Here is a 20,303-nt window from a genome sequence, read left to right on the forward strand (position 1 = left end):
CAACCTATTCATCATCATAGTTTAGTGTGCTAGCATGCTAACATTTGCTAATTATTAGCCATGAACACAAAGTACAGCTATAGCTGATGGCAATGTCCTTGTTGTTGCCAGTCTCGTCATAAACTTGGACAAATCAAAGTTTTGACCTAATGATGGCCCTCTGCGAAAAGTCAGGGGACCATCAGTGTTTCAGATTTCACAACCATCTACTGAAAAGTTGTTAAGATGTTACTTAAGCCGTGCCTCATGGCTGAATATATTTTTCCACTATCGATTGAACGTTTTACTTAACTTATTCACTTCAACGTTCTCACAGAACAGTGGAAGGCAAACAAAGTTCAGATGCAAGTAAACATGTCCTTATTGCTTGCGTTAACCTTCTCACCCAGACATGATTGCTTTGCCAAAAATGTGATGGATTTTTATTGTATTGCAGTCAGCTCTAGAAGGCTTCGTGGTCTGCTGGACGTTTACTTATTAAAAGCATTATTAAAAAACATCACAGATGTAATGCATTTAATTGTGTTAATAGGAGAGGATATTGCTCTGTTAGAAATATGAGACAACTAATTATGCAAGATTTGTGGAGATTAAAAGTGTTGTTCAGCTCCCTTTGGTTTACTGAAATAGAGTTACGCATCATGTTCATGAGTAATAGCTGCATTATAAGCACTGTAGGAACATTGAGAGTATATTGTCTGTAATAGGGTGTGATTTGTTTGCATTTGTATTATTAGTTTTAACTTGCCATCTGTTTAAGATGTATATCCACTGATAGAGGCTCGGATTGAAGCTGTCCAATTCGTTTATGGGAGGCAAATGGGTGTAAAACACAAAAGGGTGATACATATTCCTGCAGATAATGATGATCATTACCCTTCATCCTTTAGATCCGTAAACAGTAATCGAATCAGGAGACGACCGGAGGACAAATTCTACGCTTTAGACACACACACATTTTTTTTAAAATAAGGCCGAGAGCAGCTTACTCACGGCAAAATGCACAGATTCTGAGACAAATGTTTGTGCTCTTTTAGTAGCATGTCATTAAATGGAGTAAAGTAGGATTATAGGTTAATTGTATTATTATCAGTCCATGACTATTAACAAATACATAATTGTGACTCTGTTTCATTTTTTATTTCTTATTTTTCCAATCATCTTGAGAGGAACTCCAGGCAGATTTGACGACACATTTACAGTGCCAGATATTGTGAGTTATACCATACCCAATGATAGTCTCCTTCCAAACTGATTTGATAAATCCATCTGAGCGCGCTCTTTTTGTCTTTTTAAATTTTGAGTGGTATTTCTTACAGCAGCCTAATAACTCCAAGCTGGGTCATGTTATATTGCCAGAGAAGCAGATTGTTGATCAAATCAAAGATAAACAAGCAGGCTTCCTGCACGCTTTTGTGCCAGGTGCAGACCTACCAGCCCTCCTGGGGAGATTAGCAAGTAGAGGACAGATTGAAACCAGATGGGGATGATGAATTGAAGCATCAGTTCCAAAAGAATCATACACAGTACCTCACCTCTGCTTTCCCAAAGAGGCCTAACAGTGAGACTGATACTGCTCCTATATACACACACACGCACGCATGCACGCACACAGATGTTCCAGTTAATTTTCAGTTTACGCATCCATTAAACTCTATTAACTCATATCCATTGAATAAAGTTACATTATTTTCGCTGCCTTAATCAAATGTGGCGCAATCAATAAGAATTACAGAGCCACTGTAACGACAGCATGAAACATCAAGGTCAAAACGAGATCCGATGCAACAATCCCAGATTATGCAAATTGGACACAGAGACGTACAGGCCATCATATTTATTACCAGCTATGATAAGATCTCAACAGCAGTGAGGCGGCAACACTCAATCATCTTTCAAGTGATTTCTTTTTACAGTGTTTGTAATCACTCACTTCAATTACATTACATTAACAGTTTGACAACCAAGCCTAATACATTCCGAATAAAAAAATGACAATGTGCAAAGTAGCCACCATTGGGAAAACATGCACAGATCCATCAGGTGTTTACAGAAATGAGAGGGATGTATTCATCTCTGGACGACTATTGGCAGTTGAGCTATGAACCTTTTTTGGTGTCCTTTTACGCCTTGACCACAACTGTCTGTGACAAGTAGATAAATCGCTGCCCCTTTGAAAGCGAACGATCAGGTTGTAAAGTTCCTTACAAGTCGCCTCGAGGCCTCATTGTTGTGTGTGAAAGGCTGACCACGCAAAATGCACTCAAACGAGACACCGATGTCCTGACCAGCAAGTGGCCGTAGGTATTGTTGCTCGATCTGAAGTGGAAAGAAAAACCCATTAAAGTCCTCTTAGTAGCGCAGAGCATGGGGGCTGCAGTGTGCTGTGCACGGTGTGCCTAGTTGCTAGCTGTACTTAAAAGGAAATAATTTCCTTTGCTGAAAATGCCTGATTCAATTGTAACTGGTTTATTTGAATAATATGATATATTGTCTTTTAATTTCATACTGTCTCTTACCCTTCCGTGACCTCTCTATGTAAATTCCAGGCCCTTCAGTGAAGGTGAATTTATCTCTGACTTCTGGTGTGAATGAGAATGCTTTAATGTGGAGGATAATTCACTGGGTTTCAGGTTTGGTGTCACAAAGAGATGTAAATACTTACTTCCACTTTGAGGATGTACTATCCGCTTTCTATTTTTGCATTGATCATCTTTGCTCGTGCAAATAGTCTTGATATGAACATTAAACGTGTCTTTGCTGTGTTGGCATTAAAGCCCGTAACGAGGGTGGCAAGAAAGGTTTAATGCCACACTAGGCAAAATATTTATGGAATAGTACACCTGTTTTAGCAGCCCGTGTATATCACAGGGCTGCAGTGGAGAAGAGCACCACACCCCTGCTACTGTGCGTGAAACCTTGAACACTTGTCAGCTCACAGAAAATGATTACATTCAAAAGCAAAATAGAAACAGCAAACTTTCCATTTTTGTATTATTATGACAAAGATGTAATATTTGCATCGACCTGTTTGTTACAGTTAAAACCACATTAATCTCTGGCTTTCCCTTTTTTTTTTTTCTCCTCTCCAGAAGCTTTTCTCCAAGAAACCACAACCAATCGTGCCAAGTTTCTTTTTGGTACAAATTACAAAAAGCCCAGTCGACTCCAATTATCTGAACAATGTTAATCATATTTTTGGATGCTCACTTGGGTATTTTTGAAGGGAATTTAATTACAATACCAAGCTCTATGCCACTGGTCTAAACTAATTAATTCAGCAAACCTATTGCAGGATGTCACAGTGTGTCCTTGTTCATATAGTTAGCAGAGTGGGCTGAAGAGGCACAGCACATCTGTTGCCTCATCAATACTGTCTGTGGTAGCACGGCCCAATCCATGCAGTCAGTCACTCTGCGAGACATGAGAGCTTTGATCCTCACTGCTGACCTGCCGCTTCAGTGCCGTCTCCCTCTGCAGCCCTCTCTCAGTGGGAGACTGATCTCTTGTGCCGTAACTCAAAGGTTTCAAAGGAACTCGTATTCTCCATTAAAAGAGCCAAAGCATGAATCAAGGGGTCATCATGCCTCCGAGTTTCAGCTGCGAGGTGGGTTGCAAGCGGAAAAACTTTCATATTATAGCAAGAAATCCCATTTGGCGGTGCTGCAGGAGTATCAGCAGCCACAGAATGCCCCTAAAAAAATGTCAAGTATGCATTGCCTGTCTGTACGCACCCTCCAAGTGGGAAGTAAAACATGGCTTACTTTGAAGAAGATGTGGCTAATGTGATTTTATGCATGTCTGTGTGGGCCATGGCTTTCACAGCTGGTTTATGGAATCTCTTTTTAATTGGTTTGTGGAATTTCATCTGAGCTGAAAAGTACCTGCATCAAGGCGCAGTGTTGCACTGTGACAACCATCCACATCCTCCTTTATCCTGCATTTTCTCTCCTCCCCACAGAAACCAGAAAGGGGCACTTGACTCGGGTCAAAGCTGTGGCGCAACTGCTTTGAGTCGTGTCCTTCTTTTGTGCTGTGGCACTGATGTGTTATGTCATTGCTGGGTAGCCTATATCACCACAGCCAATATGTTGCAGCCAAGAACACCTGTCTCTGTTTAGAGGACAAAACACACAGGAAAACATTTTCCGAGGCTTAATTTCAAATTGCATCAGTGCTATTTTTCATTCAAGCTGAATACATGCTAGAGCACCACAGTTATTTCCATGCACACGGCTGTCTACTTCTAAGCGATTTGAAAAGAAATGTATGATGTTCTTTTTTATTTATTTTTTGTGTTTTGTGGTGCACCTGGTGCTTTTTAACTCACCAGCACTGTGGAGCTCGGCTGTCATCATGACAGCTGACAGGCGCTGGTGTGTGCACACAGTCGGCAAAGCAATTGTGTTGTCCTGGACGGAGCTCCTGGGCATGCTATCATCTTGAATCAGTTGCATGCTCTCCCTGAGTGCTAGAACAGCGATGTCTGAGAGGTTGATGGCCAGCCATTGAACTGCGTAGCAGCCTTGTCAGGGTTAGTGCTCTCATCTCATCTCATCTCAACAGCTGTGTCTCTCTGAGGCTTTGAGTTCACACATTACAAAGATTGTTTTTAAAAAGCAGCACAGACCTTCATTTTCAGTTTTGACACATCTTTTTGAAAGACATTTGTGGATGGAATTTTCTCAAGAAGTGTGGGTGGGTGAAGTGTGATTGTAGACTAAAGAAACCTCTAAGCTGTAGAAGTATGTGCACTTATATTTCATCTTTTTGAAAATCACTCTCTCCCACACTTCTCAGGCATATTATTTTCCAAACATGCATGTCAGTGGTGTTGCTCTTCACCCCTTTTTTCTTTCAATAGATATTTCTACTTTTGTCATGTTCTTTGACGCCATCTGCTGGATCCTCATTAGATGCATTTTACTGACAGTTCAAAGCAGCGCCCCCACTCTCTGTACATGTCAGTACAATTCTCAGCTATTGCAGCTAATAGGTAACTCTTCCACATAATACTGTTTGAGGGAAAGGTTTGGTGGCACAAATGTCCTTAATGTTGTCACTGAGATTATTTTCCTATTTCATAATCCTTTTTTTATTGATCTGTTGTACAACCATTAAACACATGTGTTCAAGGAAAACAAAGTGTGGAGTAGAAATGGCAGACAAGCCAGGAAACTCAAAAAGTCCAATAGCGAAACTCTCAACATGCACCAGTTCTGTGTTTCCGTATGTACCATTTATACAAATGTACCACAAAGTTAAACAGTAAGAGGGAACTACGTATATTGTCAAATGCATTTAAGAAAATAATAATATATTATCTGTTTGCATAAATCACTTTTTAATTTTGATTTGATTAATTTCTGTTTTTAGAGTGCATATATTATAAATGCCGAAGAGCAAAACCTCCTATCTGAAAAATTCACTTTTTCGAGAATACAAAAAAGAAAAAGTTGTTTTCTTGCTATCTAATACTATTTGTTAAGGATACCAAATGCATAATACAAAATCCGAAGAGAAAAGAAACACAAAGTGCAGATAAGAGCTTTTTTAAATATGTATCTTGTTTATTGTATATAATATATATATATATATATATATATATATATATATATATATATATGACGAGAGCAACGTGTAACCAGAGTCAAATTCCATGTATGTGTACACACACATGGCCAATAAAGCTGATTCTGATTATTAGGTTTCTCGTGACTGTGGAATACCATAGTGGAATTTAACATTATTCATGATTTTTGTTTGTTTTGTTCTTCTATCACAGTAAGTATAGGCCTCCCTGTGAAACCAAGCACAGGGCCCTTGGAGGCCCTTGGTGGCCATGAGCCAGGCCGTCATGCAGATTGCAGAAGCCAACGCTTTGCATGCTTTTCATTATTCAGGAGGACGTGAGCTGCTGGGGGCGGAGCCTGTCTCTGCAGCGCTGATGGAGGGAGACCGAGTCGGAGAAGTGCGTCTGAACAAGTGAATCTCCTGGAGGGACGCTGCGTGTGAAACTTGGAACCACTTCTCAAGTGGAGATGGAGTAAACAAAACAAACGCACCTGCTGCAGTCGAAGGTATTTATCATCTTTTTCAAATGTTGACAAGTCTGTCGAAGTTTATGCACCCTTCCGGCGCACGAGCTGTAGTGTTGTTTTCAAGCGAGCGTGAGAAGAACAAGTTTAGTTTCAGTAACATGAGGCCCTTCGTGCCCTTGGGATTATAGTCTGGCTGCTCTAATTGACCTGAGTCGGAGTCTTATTAAAACACATTTTGAAGATTAGATAAGAAGTCTTTGATGAAGATTAGTTGTCACACAAAATGTCGCCAAATTGAGTTCTAAAAGAAACTCGATCTTAAAGGGGAACACCGGTCCAAATAAAGAATTCCAATACGTTATCTCCACGGCCTAAACAAGTGCAATCAATAACTGAACACACCTACTCCCTCTCAAAGCCAGACATCAGAAGAAGTCTGAGTCTCTAAGTTGAGCTGCCATCAAGCAACAAGTCTGGAGCTGCTACGTAGACAAATATGAATATGTGTTTTCTTTAAGCCCACACTTCCACACTTTATACTTGATGACGTCTCCTATTTGACTTGTAGTGAGTTGTTCACTTTTCCTTCATATTTTTGGATTGTTTTAGACCCATCTAGACCCAACAGTTTGCTGCACAATCATCAAGTGGGTCTCTTTATTGCCTGCAAATGCAATGGCCTTAACATGCACTTTCCCCTCTCAGCAACCTCCTAAATGATCAAAACCCGATTCATGGAGAAAAAAAAACATGGAAGCTGTACAACTATAAAGATGCGTTACTGTAGCTGTGTGATGGACTACCTGTCCCAAATGTCCCCTCTCTAGCCTCATGCATGCTGGGCTAGACTCCAGACCCCTGGTGACCCTTGATGGATGTTTGACTGGTGCTTGGTTTCCTTATAGTATCTCTGTTGTTTGAGCAATGGTGAACTTTTTGAAAAGAGATCCTCTGTGCTCTTTCTCTGAGTCAACCTTTCAAATCCACTATTCCCCAACATACTGTACATACAGTCGGGCTATGTTTGAGGATTGTCCAACGTCTGCACACAGCTTCTGCCGAGGCGCGCCATAAATCAATTTAATTTTAACTTGAATTATTGCCACCAGTGATTATATTTTTGCATGTTAACTAAAAGTGTCTCTCTTATAACAACTTTTGAAACTGTCAAACTTTGCTTCAAAGTAATTTCCCTACTGTCAGTACTGATAACATTGTAACATGAGGCTGGACATTTTAATTTAGAATTCATGGCAGCAGTTCTTCTTCAGTTCAATATGATTGAAGATGTTTTTTCTTTTAGCTCTTAAGTCGTGTAATCAATAAAAACACAGGCTAGAAATACATTTTTGAAAACGGTTTTAAATTGATCCTCTTCCGAGAGAGACAAGCATCAGGTTGATTGAGGTGTCTTAAGCACAGAAGAAGAGCATGTTTAAAGATTTCCAATCTCTCTCTCTCTCTCTCTCTCTCTCTCTCTCTCTCTCTCTTCCTCAGAGTTTGTGCATGCCTGTAGGCAGTGATAAAATGAAGGCTTTAACAACTTAACATGTCTTTCCTTTTTGATATATATGATCCCTTCTGAGTTACACGGATAAACCCCTTAGCTATCCACCAGCCCAAAAAAAAGACTGAATCGATAATGAACATGACCTTTAAAGTTAGAAAGCGTACCATGCTGGGAAAATAATGAAATATCCATCAGGGGCATTTTTTTCAAAAAGCAAGTTAATCCTGTTGATGCATGAGAACATAATCACCTCACTGTAACTGATACGCACGGTGCTCACCTCACCTGGTCTCTTGTTTTCAGAGGCCACAGTGTGTTCAGTGTGAAGCCCCTCCCTCCCCAGGTTGATGATAGGCAGGCAGAGCAGAGAACAGGTGCAGATTGTGGACTTGTTTGCAGCCCTTGAATAGTCCTTTTGTGCATTGATCCAACCCAGAACTGTGCAGAGAACCGACCCTCGATAGAATAATTCACTGTGTATTCTGGCTTCTTGTCTTTTCTTCTTCTCTCTACCTGTTATGAAAAGTTATGTATGTCAACTGTGAAGATGGTTGGATTACATGTCCGAGATGAGGAAGCATGTCTGATGATAAAAGGTTGAAAAGGTTGATCCCACGTGGTATTAGGTTGTCATTATGCTAATTCCTTCCACTTTTCAAGAGATTTAAACATGTAAACACCCACATAATGCTATTTCTCCAAGTGTTGAGTGTAGAGAAGAACATAGAGGTGAAACAACACACTCGTAGACCCCAATATTTCATCACTTGAAGTGTTACGCAACAGCCGTGTGGAGGCTGCAGCAGTTCTCACTCTGCTGCGTGCTCCTCTACTTGTTGCACGAGTGTGTGACTCGAGGGTCCATGAGCCGAGCTGTGAATGAACCTTCAGCTGGCTTGTGCTAACATTAGCGGCCTGATATCTATCAATTATTCATCATGTTCGGCTCTGCCTGTGCAAAGCTAAATGTGTCTCACCATGGAAACAGCCTTCTGTCTCAGCCGGAGGGTGTTTCAGCGGCCGCGGTGACTCCAACCTCGTTTCTCAGTTCCAGGCTCTGTCCCGGTCTGCTCCACGTTCTGATGCATCCGATGGAGCGAGCATAGGCCAGATCCACAGTTTGTACTGGGCTTCACGGGTCAACGTCTTGGTTCAGTTTCTTTTCAGACTTGACACATGTGGATATAGAAGTAAGTGATACTAGCTTATGAAGCCTTGATGAGTAGATTTTCCCACATTGTTGTTCATGGATTTGCTCGTGTTGATTTTGGTCTTGGATGCATGAAGTATGGTTGTAGTTTTATATTCACTCTCATTTAGAAACTGCATGTTTGGTCTGAAGGGTGTTTTGTTGCTGACATACTTTTTGTTTTTTCATTTATAGATCGTAATAAAGTTGTAAGCTGCTATAATATATTACACATTGTCATTATAACATCCTGCTGATTTAGCTCAAACATTTCACAATTAGTTTGAACATTTTACACAAAAGCGAGGCCGTTCCCTCTAAGTTGAAAGTTGTTGTTGTTTATTATTGACATATCCAAATATTGCCTTTATTTAGATTGAGAAAGCTGCATCAGCTCCAGAAAGGCTAATTATTATTGGTAAAGAGAAATAATAGTAGAAAACAGTTCTGCATTTGTGCGTGCCTGTAGCCATGGGACTGCTGGTATCATGGTGATGGATTGCAACCTTTATTTAGACTCATCCTGGTTAATAATTAAAGTGTGTGTGTGCATTAATTATGTTATTACTTAAGTCAGTGTATTTTTGTTGAACACTAGAGGGAGCTGTTACTGCAGCATCCTCTGCTAGCTCCTGTTATTTACAGTAATAATACAATACCATACAATACCACACAGTGGCATGTGCCTCAGGTACTTGGACTCTTACAGTTTCTCATTACATTATATTTTAGTGAGGGGGAGAATTTTCTGATGAAATAAACAAGAAAGTATAAATATAAATACATCCTCAAAATGTATATCAAACAAAGTAAAACACTTCAAATGTGCATATTTGGATGCTGGAAACGCTGAGCAGGCTCATTGGTAAATGGAGTTGAGTGAGCGTAGGCAGGTTTTAGTGAGATACATGTGTGCATGATAATAAGGATTCCTGTTAGTCTACTGACCTTCAACCCCAAGCACAACACGTGTCTTTACAAGTTCAGACTTGTCTTTGCTCTACTTGTTATATACGATCACAACATGAGTCTTGTCCTGAAGGGCCTTTTTATGTAGGTCAGGACCAGGGATCATAGCTAATTGTTCTTCAGACTCTGCAGGTGTGGTAACATGATCAATGCACTTTGTGGTTTTTGACAAGTGTCATTCCTACCTTTCTCTTTGATTGCTGGGCGAAAAGTGAAATTACTGCTGGACTCATTAGGGGCTCTCTGTTGTGCAGCTATTTGACATAGTTCAGCTCTGTATGTTTAGTAAATTGACACGTTTATGATATTCCGGTGCGATGTTTGACATTTTAATTGTGACCACATGGCTCTGTTTTGCTCGGCAGCACAGATTCTTAAACACTCACTCACACACACACACACACACACACACACATCACATCACATCACATCACTGTGTAGGCTGTAGGCTGGTTGTTCCATGTTCTAACTGTGGTTTCCTCCTAAAACAGAAAACGCCTTCTGTTCACGCACATACACGGGGTGTTTGTATTGCTGATGTCAGTCAGACTTGGAAAAACGGGTTCATGTTGTAGGTGTGTCCAGTTTGACTTAGTCTTTGCTTCAGTGGTTGAAAAAGACTAAGCAGAGCACATAGGCAGCAAGCTGTGTGAATGTTTCTCTGGATTTACGTCTTCCCCATTACTTGATGGTTTCACACCTTCCACTAATTTCCTCAATGACGCCAGCCATAAACAGCAGGAAATACTGCAATTGGAGGACAACGTGGTTCTCAGCACAGAAGACTGGACGTAGCAGAACGAGCCGGGAACAAGCAGATGCTGAGTGCTGAACTGAGGGATCCAGCGGGGACTTTTCCGTCAAACATCGCTCTGTGTTTAGTTATTGTGCAGGTTTTAGATCTTCCCATTTATGCTGTTAAAGAGCACACCATCATTTGAGAAATTAGTTTGCGCCTCATTAACGCTGCCAGAGGGAAGACATGTGTGACTTTGATGTGTGGACTCCAAGACAAATACAGGATATTTATTCAGGAATGCCTCGTGGGCATGCAGTGGGCGGGGATGTTGTAGCTGTCACAGCGGCCTCTTTTTCCCTCTCCCACCCTATTTAGTTATGACTTTACCCCTCTCTTCTGTGCCTCCTGCCTCTTTGCTGAAAAGGGGAGGGACCGTCTAAGTAATGCAATAGCTGCCCAATTCATGAATGTTACTGTAACTCGCTGAACTGCCCTGACAAGTGCAGGGGTTAAAACACATCAGCAGACCGAAGCTGACAGCTCTGGCTGCATCTCTGAACAGCAGATAAATCGCTGCCTGACCTGGAGAGGTTTGTAAGGAAGGAAAAGGAAGAGAAAAAATAGACACTATACTAAAAAAAAAAAAAAAAGAGGGGGAAACCTGGCACAGTTTCAAATGACTTGTTTGGGAGAATGATAGAAGGAGATGTGGGCTACCTGCCATCCAACATGTCTTTAGAGGAGAGTGCTGTAAGAGACATGGCTGAGAGTGAGACGGATTGCTTTGAGGGACTGGATGAGGTTGTCCTGGGGCGCATTGCCAGCTTACCTCTGGATCCTTTCCCACCCAGGGACTTCAGAGGGAAGTTTAAAAAGATGCGCCATAAGAAGAGGCCCACCATTCTTGAAAGTAGGTACTGCTATGACTCTGTGAAGCTGCGCTAATCGCCGCAGGAATTCTGTTTTTATTCTGAGAGCAATGTGTCTTTTTGGAAAATGTGGTGCAAAATGCAATTCCAGCAGTTCAGCTACCACTACCATCGCCACTTTGTGAAATACCTCACCTCCCCATTGTATTTGTCACACTCACCTAGGAATCTGATTGCTTGTTAATAATGGAGTCAGACGGTGCGAGACACCATTTGGGATATTATTGAGCTCATCGTCGCATATTAGCACCAGGGTCTGACCTCACTTTCCAAAACATCTGTACTCCTTATGTATTTAGAAAAATGAGAATCAATGAAACGGTAAAGACTTTAAAGCCAGGTGACCAAGATGAAGAAACCACGGGCACCAGGGCCAGAGAATAAGAGTGAGAAGGAGTCAAGAGTTAGAGCGTGATAACCACAAAGATGGCTTAACTGGACAGACAAGCCTCACATTCCTGACCTTCATCAGAGCCTGATAATGCTTTTAATAAGTGCTTAATGTGTCAGAGTCATCGCCCACCTAAAGTGTAATTAAGGAAAAAATGTTAACTATCTTTTTTGTGGTCAGTGATGTGGTTCTGATTTATTAATCTGCCAAACGTGTTGCTTCGAGACCGAATGTGGCTGCTGCTGCTGCTGAAGCTGCCTATAAACAAACCGGGTAATTATGGAAGTATTACTGAAGTAGTTTTGCTTAAGAAGTGCCACTGATCCTATCCAGTGTGCCAGCAAACTGTCAGTGCTTTATGTCTGAATGTGTGGCAGCAGTTGTGCTGACACGTTTAGAGATAAGTCGTTCTGCCATAAACATGCTGTAAGAATGGCGCTATGTCTGATGTGTTCATGACATCCACTCCTGGCTGTTACGAGGTGGTGCGGCACAAACATTGTGTCTAAAAACGTCTCAAATTATTCTACGAGGGAATTGCATAACCATCTGCCCTACAGAAGTCATGCTGACCAGATTATTACTGATGGATAAATCAAGGAGTATTTATTCAGTGTTTAAATAATCTATTTGGGTCGATTACTGTTCTCAGTCATGAAGTGTTTTGCTGAGACCATAAAAGGACAAGCAGTTGACCATAATAAGTCAAATTTAGTGTGATTATACTGTACTATTTCTCAGTGTTTGTGTTGATTTCTGTACAGACATAAACATACAGTACATGTAATAAGTGAAGGATGTCTTTCGGAATACGCCCTGATCATATCTATCACTGAGTAGCTTTGCAGAACTCTCCACTTTGTCATTATCAGATTGCTTGTAATTTATAGAGAGAGTTGAATAATGCAGAGTTTGTCCTCTAACTCTCAGAATGATACCGTATAATCTTGTTAAAAGGCTAATATTGGCTCACTGCATTCGGGTGGGGAGATATTTGCTGATTGGGCAAAGATTCTGGCAACATCTGAAGATTTATTTATTTAAGAAGAAGCCATGATGTTCACCAGAATACATGTGGAGCTTTAGGCAAAGGCATGTTCAAAGATACCACTAAGCAAAAAATAAACGAGACATATGGATTCGTGTGAATAGTATGAATATGACTGTGGAATTTCCCCCCAAAAATATCATCTGCATGTGAATTGTGTTAGTGTCAGCACCACTGGAGGTAAGATGTGAGTTACAGTATCTGTAGCAACCTCAAAGCTTTGCCACATAGTGCTTTTTCAGGTCCACCTAAGGTGTCCTTTAATGTATTATTCAATACCCTGTTCAACTTAAAAGTGATGACAACTTGCAGTATTTACCTTTAGTAGAGATTTCACACAGTCTTTATTAGCATAACCAGCAGAACTGCTTTGCAAAGTGTACACATTGTCCCAGTCAAGTTTTTTTTCCATATTCAAAAAACACTGACTCCATATCCCTTGGCGTGTTCATCATTTATGGTGTGACAAAAAGAATGAGCGTGTCAGGAAGCGTAACAGGTGGCCCTCCATGAATGATGGCACGAGTCACGGCAGCACAAGGGGGTTTATTATGTGGTGGCAAAATGAAAACATGGGCTCTGCTATGGAGGGACATCCTGTCGGAGCAGCCCGGTAGAGCTGTCTCGGGTATAGTCGGGACACCTGAGGCCCGGAAACGTGTGTTTACCAAACACTGCTGCAACCAGCGATGACTTCTCCATGACAGAGTGTGTTATGTAAGGAAGGGCAAGTGGCTGTCGCTTGATGGACGGACAGAGTTCTGATAGGATTATGCTAAGAGCGCTGAGGGGCAGTAGAGTAAGGGGGGATTGGCGGATGTGTCGTTTGGGCCATATGGTTGATGACATGCGTCTGCTTTTTACATCGAAAAATGTTGGGAAGATTGGATTTAAATGTTGCATGCAAAAGCAACAAGAACGTTTATTATTTTTTTGAACGTTTGAGGCTCAAAGGCTTAAAGTTTTATTTCACATATTCAACATGCCTATGATGCATATTTCCTAATTGATGCAAACAACATATAGTTGATCAACATAAATTCATAATTTTTTTTTCTCTTTTTAAATGAATACTTTTGGACTTTTTTAAAATAAACTGATTAATCAAGTAATACATATGATACAATACTTGCTGGATTAAGGGGGGGGGAGGGAATTATCCCCCTAATGATGATGCTAATAATAATAATAAGAAGAAAAGTGCCTAATATTTGACAAACGTTTTTTTTTTTTTTTTTAACAAGTGTCTATAGTTGGTGCTGTTAAGGCAAATATGGGTTAAAAGCCAACAGTCAGCCCCTGCTCCCATGCAGATCCCTTGCATGCCGTTAATCCCGTCTGCCCGCTGATCACTTCGGTGTCCTCTTCTTTCCACCGCTCTCGCAGACGTTGCCTGCTATGTGTCATGCTTCCCGCGTTCTCCATCTCCTCCGTCAGTGGCGGCGGCCTGTTAGATGCTCCCAAGTACGCCGAAAGAAACACAGGCCCAGCGCTGTCATCGTTATCAGGCCCCGCACTCAGACAAACAGTGGTTATTATTAACTGCACTCCGCTAAGAGGATTGCTTCCTGCACTCTCAGCCTCCGCGCAGTTATTTAAAGGGAGCTTGCATTGCCGCCCACTGCCTGCCAGGCTTTAGAGTGAGAGAGATAGAGAGAGAGTGAAAGGAAAGAGAGCAAGAGAGAGAGAGGGCTGATAGCCAAGGACAGGACACAAGAGGAGGAGGAGAGCAGTGCTCGTGTGTTTTTCTCAGGGTCTCGTCAGCACAGCATTGTGTGCGTCACAGAGAGGTGACAGCAGGCGCTACCTGCTGGTCCCAGCTCAGCTGCTGTTGCTGCTACTGAGGGAAACCACAACTAAAGGGGGGACACTCATCAGCAAGCTGCAGCCATGGCCAGCCAGCAGGACTCGGGCTTCTTTGAAATCAGCATCAAATCCCTGCTGAAATCGTGGAGCGGCAGTGAGTAGCAGTTTGTCTCTTGTTGTTGTGGTTTTTGTCCTCAGCTGACGGAGCTGACTGACTCCACTGCGGAACCTGACTTTTTATAGCCTCTTGTTCCTGTTGTGGTCCGACCGGGATGTGCTGTTGCTTGTTGCAGAATGAGCTTAGTGTGATTGGATTGTTCAGCACGTCAGTTGCTGCAAACTTGGATGCATCATACTTTTAGCAACAGAGCACTGCTCTCCAAAAGGGTTTCAATTGTCTCATAGCAACAGCATAAGTGTTCAGCAAGAGTTATTGGCTCAGGAGAAGTTGCACACAGTACTGTGGTACAGTTACTATTACTCGGATTACCCTGTGTGCGATGCAGTAAATTCTGCTGATTTTACTCTGTCTCTGACAGAGTTTAAATAGAGTTTAAATAGCTCTTATTAAGTGCGAGGGCACAGTAATAGGATTAGTGGAGGTTCAGCTTGGTTGCATATTCTGTCCAGAGCTCACAGCTCCACTGCCTCCCATCATGGCCCATGAGGATGGGATAGGATGCCTCTCTGCGTCCGATGCACGGCATAATTCTTTCATGTAAGATCTGAGAGGTGGATTATGAAGATGGACTCTTTTTGGAAGAAAAACAAACAGAAATGTAGGCAGTAGCTAAACCAGGAACTGTCACCTCAGCCAATGAAACAGTTGCAGTATTGATCCCCAACTACAATTTAGTAATATATCTGACATCCAAACATAGTGCTGCCAGCAAGTCATCTGCAGCGCTCATGCAGTGTGGCAGCTCGTGCTGTTGCATCTGAATGAAAAGAGATATCACAGAACATGCCGTCCTTGTCCAAACACTCACTCAACATTGAGCCATCTCCCGATGATGTTGCATAATCCTCAGAGTGGGTCACTTTGCTGATAAAGGCACAGGCACTCATTGTGCCGTAACAACCCACAGCTACGCATTTAACATTTTCATTAAATATGTGATCTCCTCATCTCATCTCTCTGATGCCGTTTACATGCGCTGTTTCGTAACGGATCACAAGATGACAAGAGAGACTGGATCCCAGACGTACTGGCTTCTGATCTGGGGAATGGTTAATACATATATCATCATATATCATCTTTTAATTGTTGTGTATATATATATTTATATATATAAGAATGTATCATTTTTTAATAAGACTGGAAAAAACTGTGTGTGTGTGTGTGTTTGCCTTCTGTTTATCAGACACAGTTTGCACTGTGACCACGGGGTGAACAAAGTCAAGGTCCTTTAGTCGGTGGCCTCTCGTGAGTCAGTGTGTCCAGCTCTAATAAAACAGAGACGACCAGCAGCACAGAACTGGCATTGTGCGGCAGCGGCGTCAGGTCTGGCGTTCAAATTGCCTGAAGGCCGGTCCACCATCAGCCAATCAGAGCAGGAGATGAGCTGCAATGTGCCGAGCACAGCGGTGCTCCTCTCATGAGCGGTCGAACATGTCCAGTTCACTTGTTTCTGAGATGAAACGCTATTGTGCACAATTTCTGTTTTAAGTTTAGTAGTTTCCTCACATTTTATAAGTTAATAATCCTTTCTCCATGTTTTAGCTTGACCCTTCAAGTTCATGCACATTTTGTGCATGAACTTGTGCTCTTTCTTAAGGAGCTAAAAATAGTGTTTCAACAGTGAATGAATTTGCAGAAGTTATTCATAGACGAATCCCTTCCGTTTGGCTGCAGGAGACAGACGCAGGCGTTTTTACGTTCGGGGACTCGTATTAATGAAACGCTCTCTCACAGCAAGCAGCAGTTTCCAGCATGATGTCAGCTTGCTAAAACAGGACTGATGGTCAATAGTTTGAGTCTGACATTTTAATCTGCTTTTCACAGAGGTCTGTAATCACTCTCTCACTCTCCCCATTTTTTGGGGTTGTGTTTGGGAAGCTCAAACTGTGAACATCTGATCATGTATTAGTATTAGGATGTTGTTGCTCTCCTGGCTCCAGCTGTTGCCTGCCTCCTCTTTTGATAAATATTTTAGCAAAAATAGTTCAGCTTCAACTCCAAACAGCATTCTGGGGATACAAATTAAGTCATAGATTAAGTGAAAGCTCCAATGACTTATTCTGTTTAATTGTAATATGGAAATATCGTTGGTGTGGCAAATCTGGTGATTAACAGTTTTTTTTCTCCCTCCCTTGACCTTAAACTTTATGATCTAAACCAGACGACAACATTTTTCCCGCTCATTACGTCACATGACGCAAACGTTTTTATTAACGCCCATCTTTGGTGGGGCACCTAAGAACAGTGTCCCTTTATACCCGGCCTAGAAGGATAATACTATACAGTGGTGGAGGAGGGAATTAAATAGTTATGTTTTGTACTTTCGAAACCTATAGATTGCTCACTAGTCCCTCACAGAAATGCAGAGTCAATGCTTCTCACAGCAGCTGGACAAAGTGCTCCCAATAGCCTGTGTTGACATTGGAATTTCTGATTCAGTAAAGGAGGTCAGTGGTGTCTAAATATCCACCCACTCTGTTCACAAACGACTACTAAGTCGGTTGTTTACTCAGTGGGACAGTCTCCGCAGATGCACGTAGTGAACCTCACTCTTTGCACATGTGTGTCTGTGTGTGTGTGTGTGCAAGAAGGACACTTGTCAGCCTGTTTGCATTGTCCTCTGGGGAGCACCACCATGCTCAGGGTGTTCCCAGCATGGCGATGATGTAATGCTCACTGTGCCTGCGCTCCTTGTTTGCGGAGTCACATGTCACGTCTGAGTCGTCGAGACAGGGCAACAGACAGGGCTTGATACACACTGGTTGCGCTCGTCGCCTCCTATTTACTGTTTAAGTAATTATGGGATCATTTTGATATTGATTTAATTTGATCCAATAAGTTGTGCCCTTTTTAAAATGTCCATTAAATTAGACGGGTTTGCATCTAGACTCTGTTGCTGGGAAGTTACCGAAAAGTCTTTGGCCTCACGACTGGTAGTCTGCTTGAAAAAGTGTCACAAAAAAACTTGCCTGAAGTGAAGTGTGCCAAAGCAGTGCCTGATCAACAATGGTGTTTACACTGTGCTGGTCTGTCCCTCGTGCTTCAGGATGGTGGAGGAAAGGGGAGTTGCTCTGTCAGTATAGTGTGTACCCCGGGATAAATATAGTCACACAACTATGCCACCATAGCATGTTGGACCTCATCGCTGTGCTGTGCCTCAGCTAAAAATTCCTGCCTGACCTTCACTCTTGGAAGGCACCGGGTGGTCACAAGGCTAGAGGAAGCCGTAGCAGAAGCAGCTCGGAGAGAGAGAGAGGGAAAGCGAGAGATCTAGAGGTTGCGTGGTCTCCCGTACCAAACACTACTCCCACTTTTTAAAGCACACCCGCCGCTCGGCTCTGCGCGCCATGGAAACTATGCCCAGCAGGACAGTGCCATCTGATGCGCAGGAAGACATGGACGCCGGTGGATTTTACTAGCAAGCACTTTGATTCAGGACAACCCTGGCTGCCATATCACCCTTCCCCACTATGGACGGGACGGCTGTGTGCTGGAGTAAGGCCAGCGTCATCAGCTTCATCAAGGGCCTGGGTAGGTGCTGAGTTGCCAGATGTGAGGGGAGCGTGTTTGGAAAGATCGCCACACGTGCTGGGCATTCCTTGTAAGATATCCAAACGCTTTCTGTCCTGGAAGGACCTGGAGAGGAAGACTTGTTTACTGGTGCCACAGCGTTCCTCCAGCTTCATGTGTGCAGCTTTGTCAGAGCTGTAGTAAAGCAGTTTAAGTGATTCATTAGAGACGCTTGTATCCTCCTCACCTTTGATCTTTGCGAGGAAATTGATGCTCCTGTTTGTTTGATTCCTCTTCTGGCAGACGATAGAAGTCATTAGATTAAATGACCAGCGAGGGGATTTATCTATTTAATACATACTGTAGGTTTTTTTTGTAGGTCTCAACATGAACAATTACTTCAATTTCAAGGTTCACGGTCTGCATGGGTTGTGCTTAGACATGATGTTCAGGCCTACAATACTGATTCTAATATTACAATAATATATAATAATACAGTACTGATTTATAATATTACTATCTCACAGGTCTCAGAGAAATCTCTCAATATGACAGTTTCACTTTGCATAAGTATGCAGCAAGGCCAAGCTGTTTTCATATACTGTGTTTTGTCTTAGTAAGCTCTAACCAAACCAGTTTTAACAAGGGTTTGAAACAGTTGTGATCCATAATTCAACAAGCACAGGAAACAAAACTCATGCTGACCACAAAGTCTGGTCTTTGATATGATACTTTGACAGATGAATTGTTTTCCTGACGCAGTGCAGGCTGTACTGATGGATTTCTGTCCCGTCACATTTATTCATTAGACTCGCACACTTTAACACACTCAGATTGCAGCGGCTGAAGGAAATGTGGTTCTCATTGTGACGCAGTCAGTCTCCTCTGTCCGTTCTGAATACTTAACACGTTATATTTATTTCAGTGTGTGGGGTGGATGAGCAGTTGGCAGAGTTTCAGGCCAAATAGAAACTCACAGTTCTAATGAGATGTTCGTATGCAGTTTTACACTATATTTAGCACTTTTGTACTTTTGTGTCTGGAAGCAGCGGAGTGTAACACCTAGGTACATTTTAACTTGTGTGTGAGTTTGCAGGGTTTTATGGCCTCAGCCAGGCCTTAATTAAACGTGGGCCACATCATAACACTGGCTGAAAGATGGTCACATGCACAAGATTTTTGCTTCCCTCAAAGGGCAATGACATCTTTGGTAAGAAATGAAAGCACCAGCTGCCGGCCATGGTGTTTTTAATTTCCATATGCACTCTGCTCTTTATTTCCTACTGCTACAGTGAACAGACTAGGGGCAAGCCTGTGCCCTTTGGACCGTCTCCCTCAGGAATGTTCAACATGTTGGGAACTTTATGTCCATGTTTGGAAGCTCCTCTGTAATACTCTATTCGGTGATCTCTCCTCGTAAACAGATCTGGTCCTGTCCCACTCATTTGTGCTTGATTTGGCAATGTTCGACTTCACATTGTTAATCATCTCACGCCTTCTCTTTCTCCGCAGCCTCGCCTGTGGGGAACGGATACAATAAAGCCCCCATCCTTCCAGTCTGCTGTCCTCAGGGAGAGAAGGGCCCACCAGCCATGTTGCCCATCAGCATCGACCCGGAGAGCAAGCCGGGCGAGTACGTCCTCAAGAGCCTGTTCGCCAACTTCACCACCATGTCAGAGCGCAAGATCCGCTTCATCATGGCTGAGCCGCTGGTGAGTCGTCTGGAGAGCGACAGACTGGAGGGCCGCTGCTCTTTGAGTCCTGTGGGATTGGCTGCTGTTGATATCTTTAAAGATGTGTAGAGATTGTCACGTGCTTCAGAAGTTGAGACAAAATCCAGAAAAATAGGCTGTTGGTATTCAGATCAGATATGATCTCGTCACTGCTCATCAGAAGTTGCATAAATAAATATAAGTAGTGTGAGGTCAAAACGCAGCTTGAGTAAAGATGTTTCAGATTGTTCCATTTGATTCATTTTAGAAGCTGGTAT

At 42.4% G+C, this 20,303-nt stretch overlaps 1 protein-coding gene across 1 annotated transcript in view; it reads left to right on the plus strand.

Moving 5' to 3' along the window:
• Nucleotides 1-14,706: 14,706 nt before the first annotated feature.
• Nucleotides 14,707-20,303, plus strand: part of frya (furry homolog a) — a gene marked incomplete at its 5' end in the record, with an annotated part of 40,319 nt that continues 34,722 nt past the window's right edge. The window contains 2 exons of the mRNA XM_079224816.1: nt 14,707-14,776; nt 19,826-20,025. Of these exons, the coding sequence (XP_079080942.1) occupies nt 14,707-14,776; nt 19,826-20,025 (270 nt within the window). The remainder of the gene's footprint in view (nt 14,777-19,825; nt 20,026-20,303) is intronic.

The sequence above is a fragment of the Taurulus bubalis genome (genome assembly GCF_910589615.1).
Source record: "Taurulus bubalis genome assembly, chromosome: 10".
In the NCBI taxonomy this organism is placed as follows: domain Eukaryota; kingdom Metazoa; phylum Chordata; class Actinopteri; order Perciformes; family Cottidae; genus Taurulus; species Taurulus bubalis.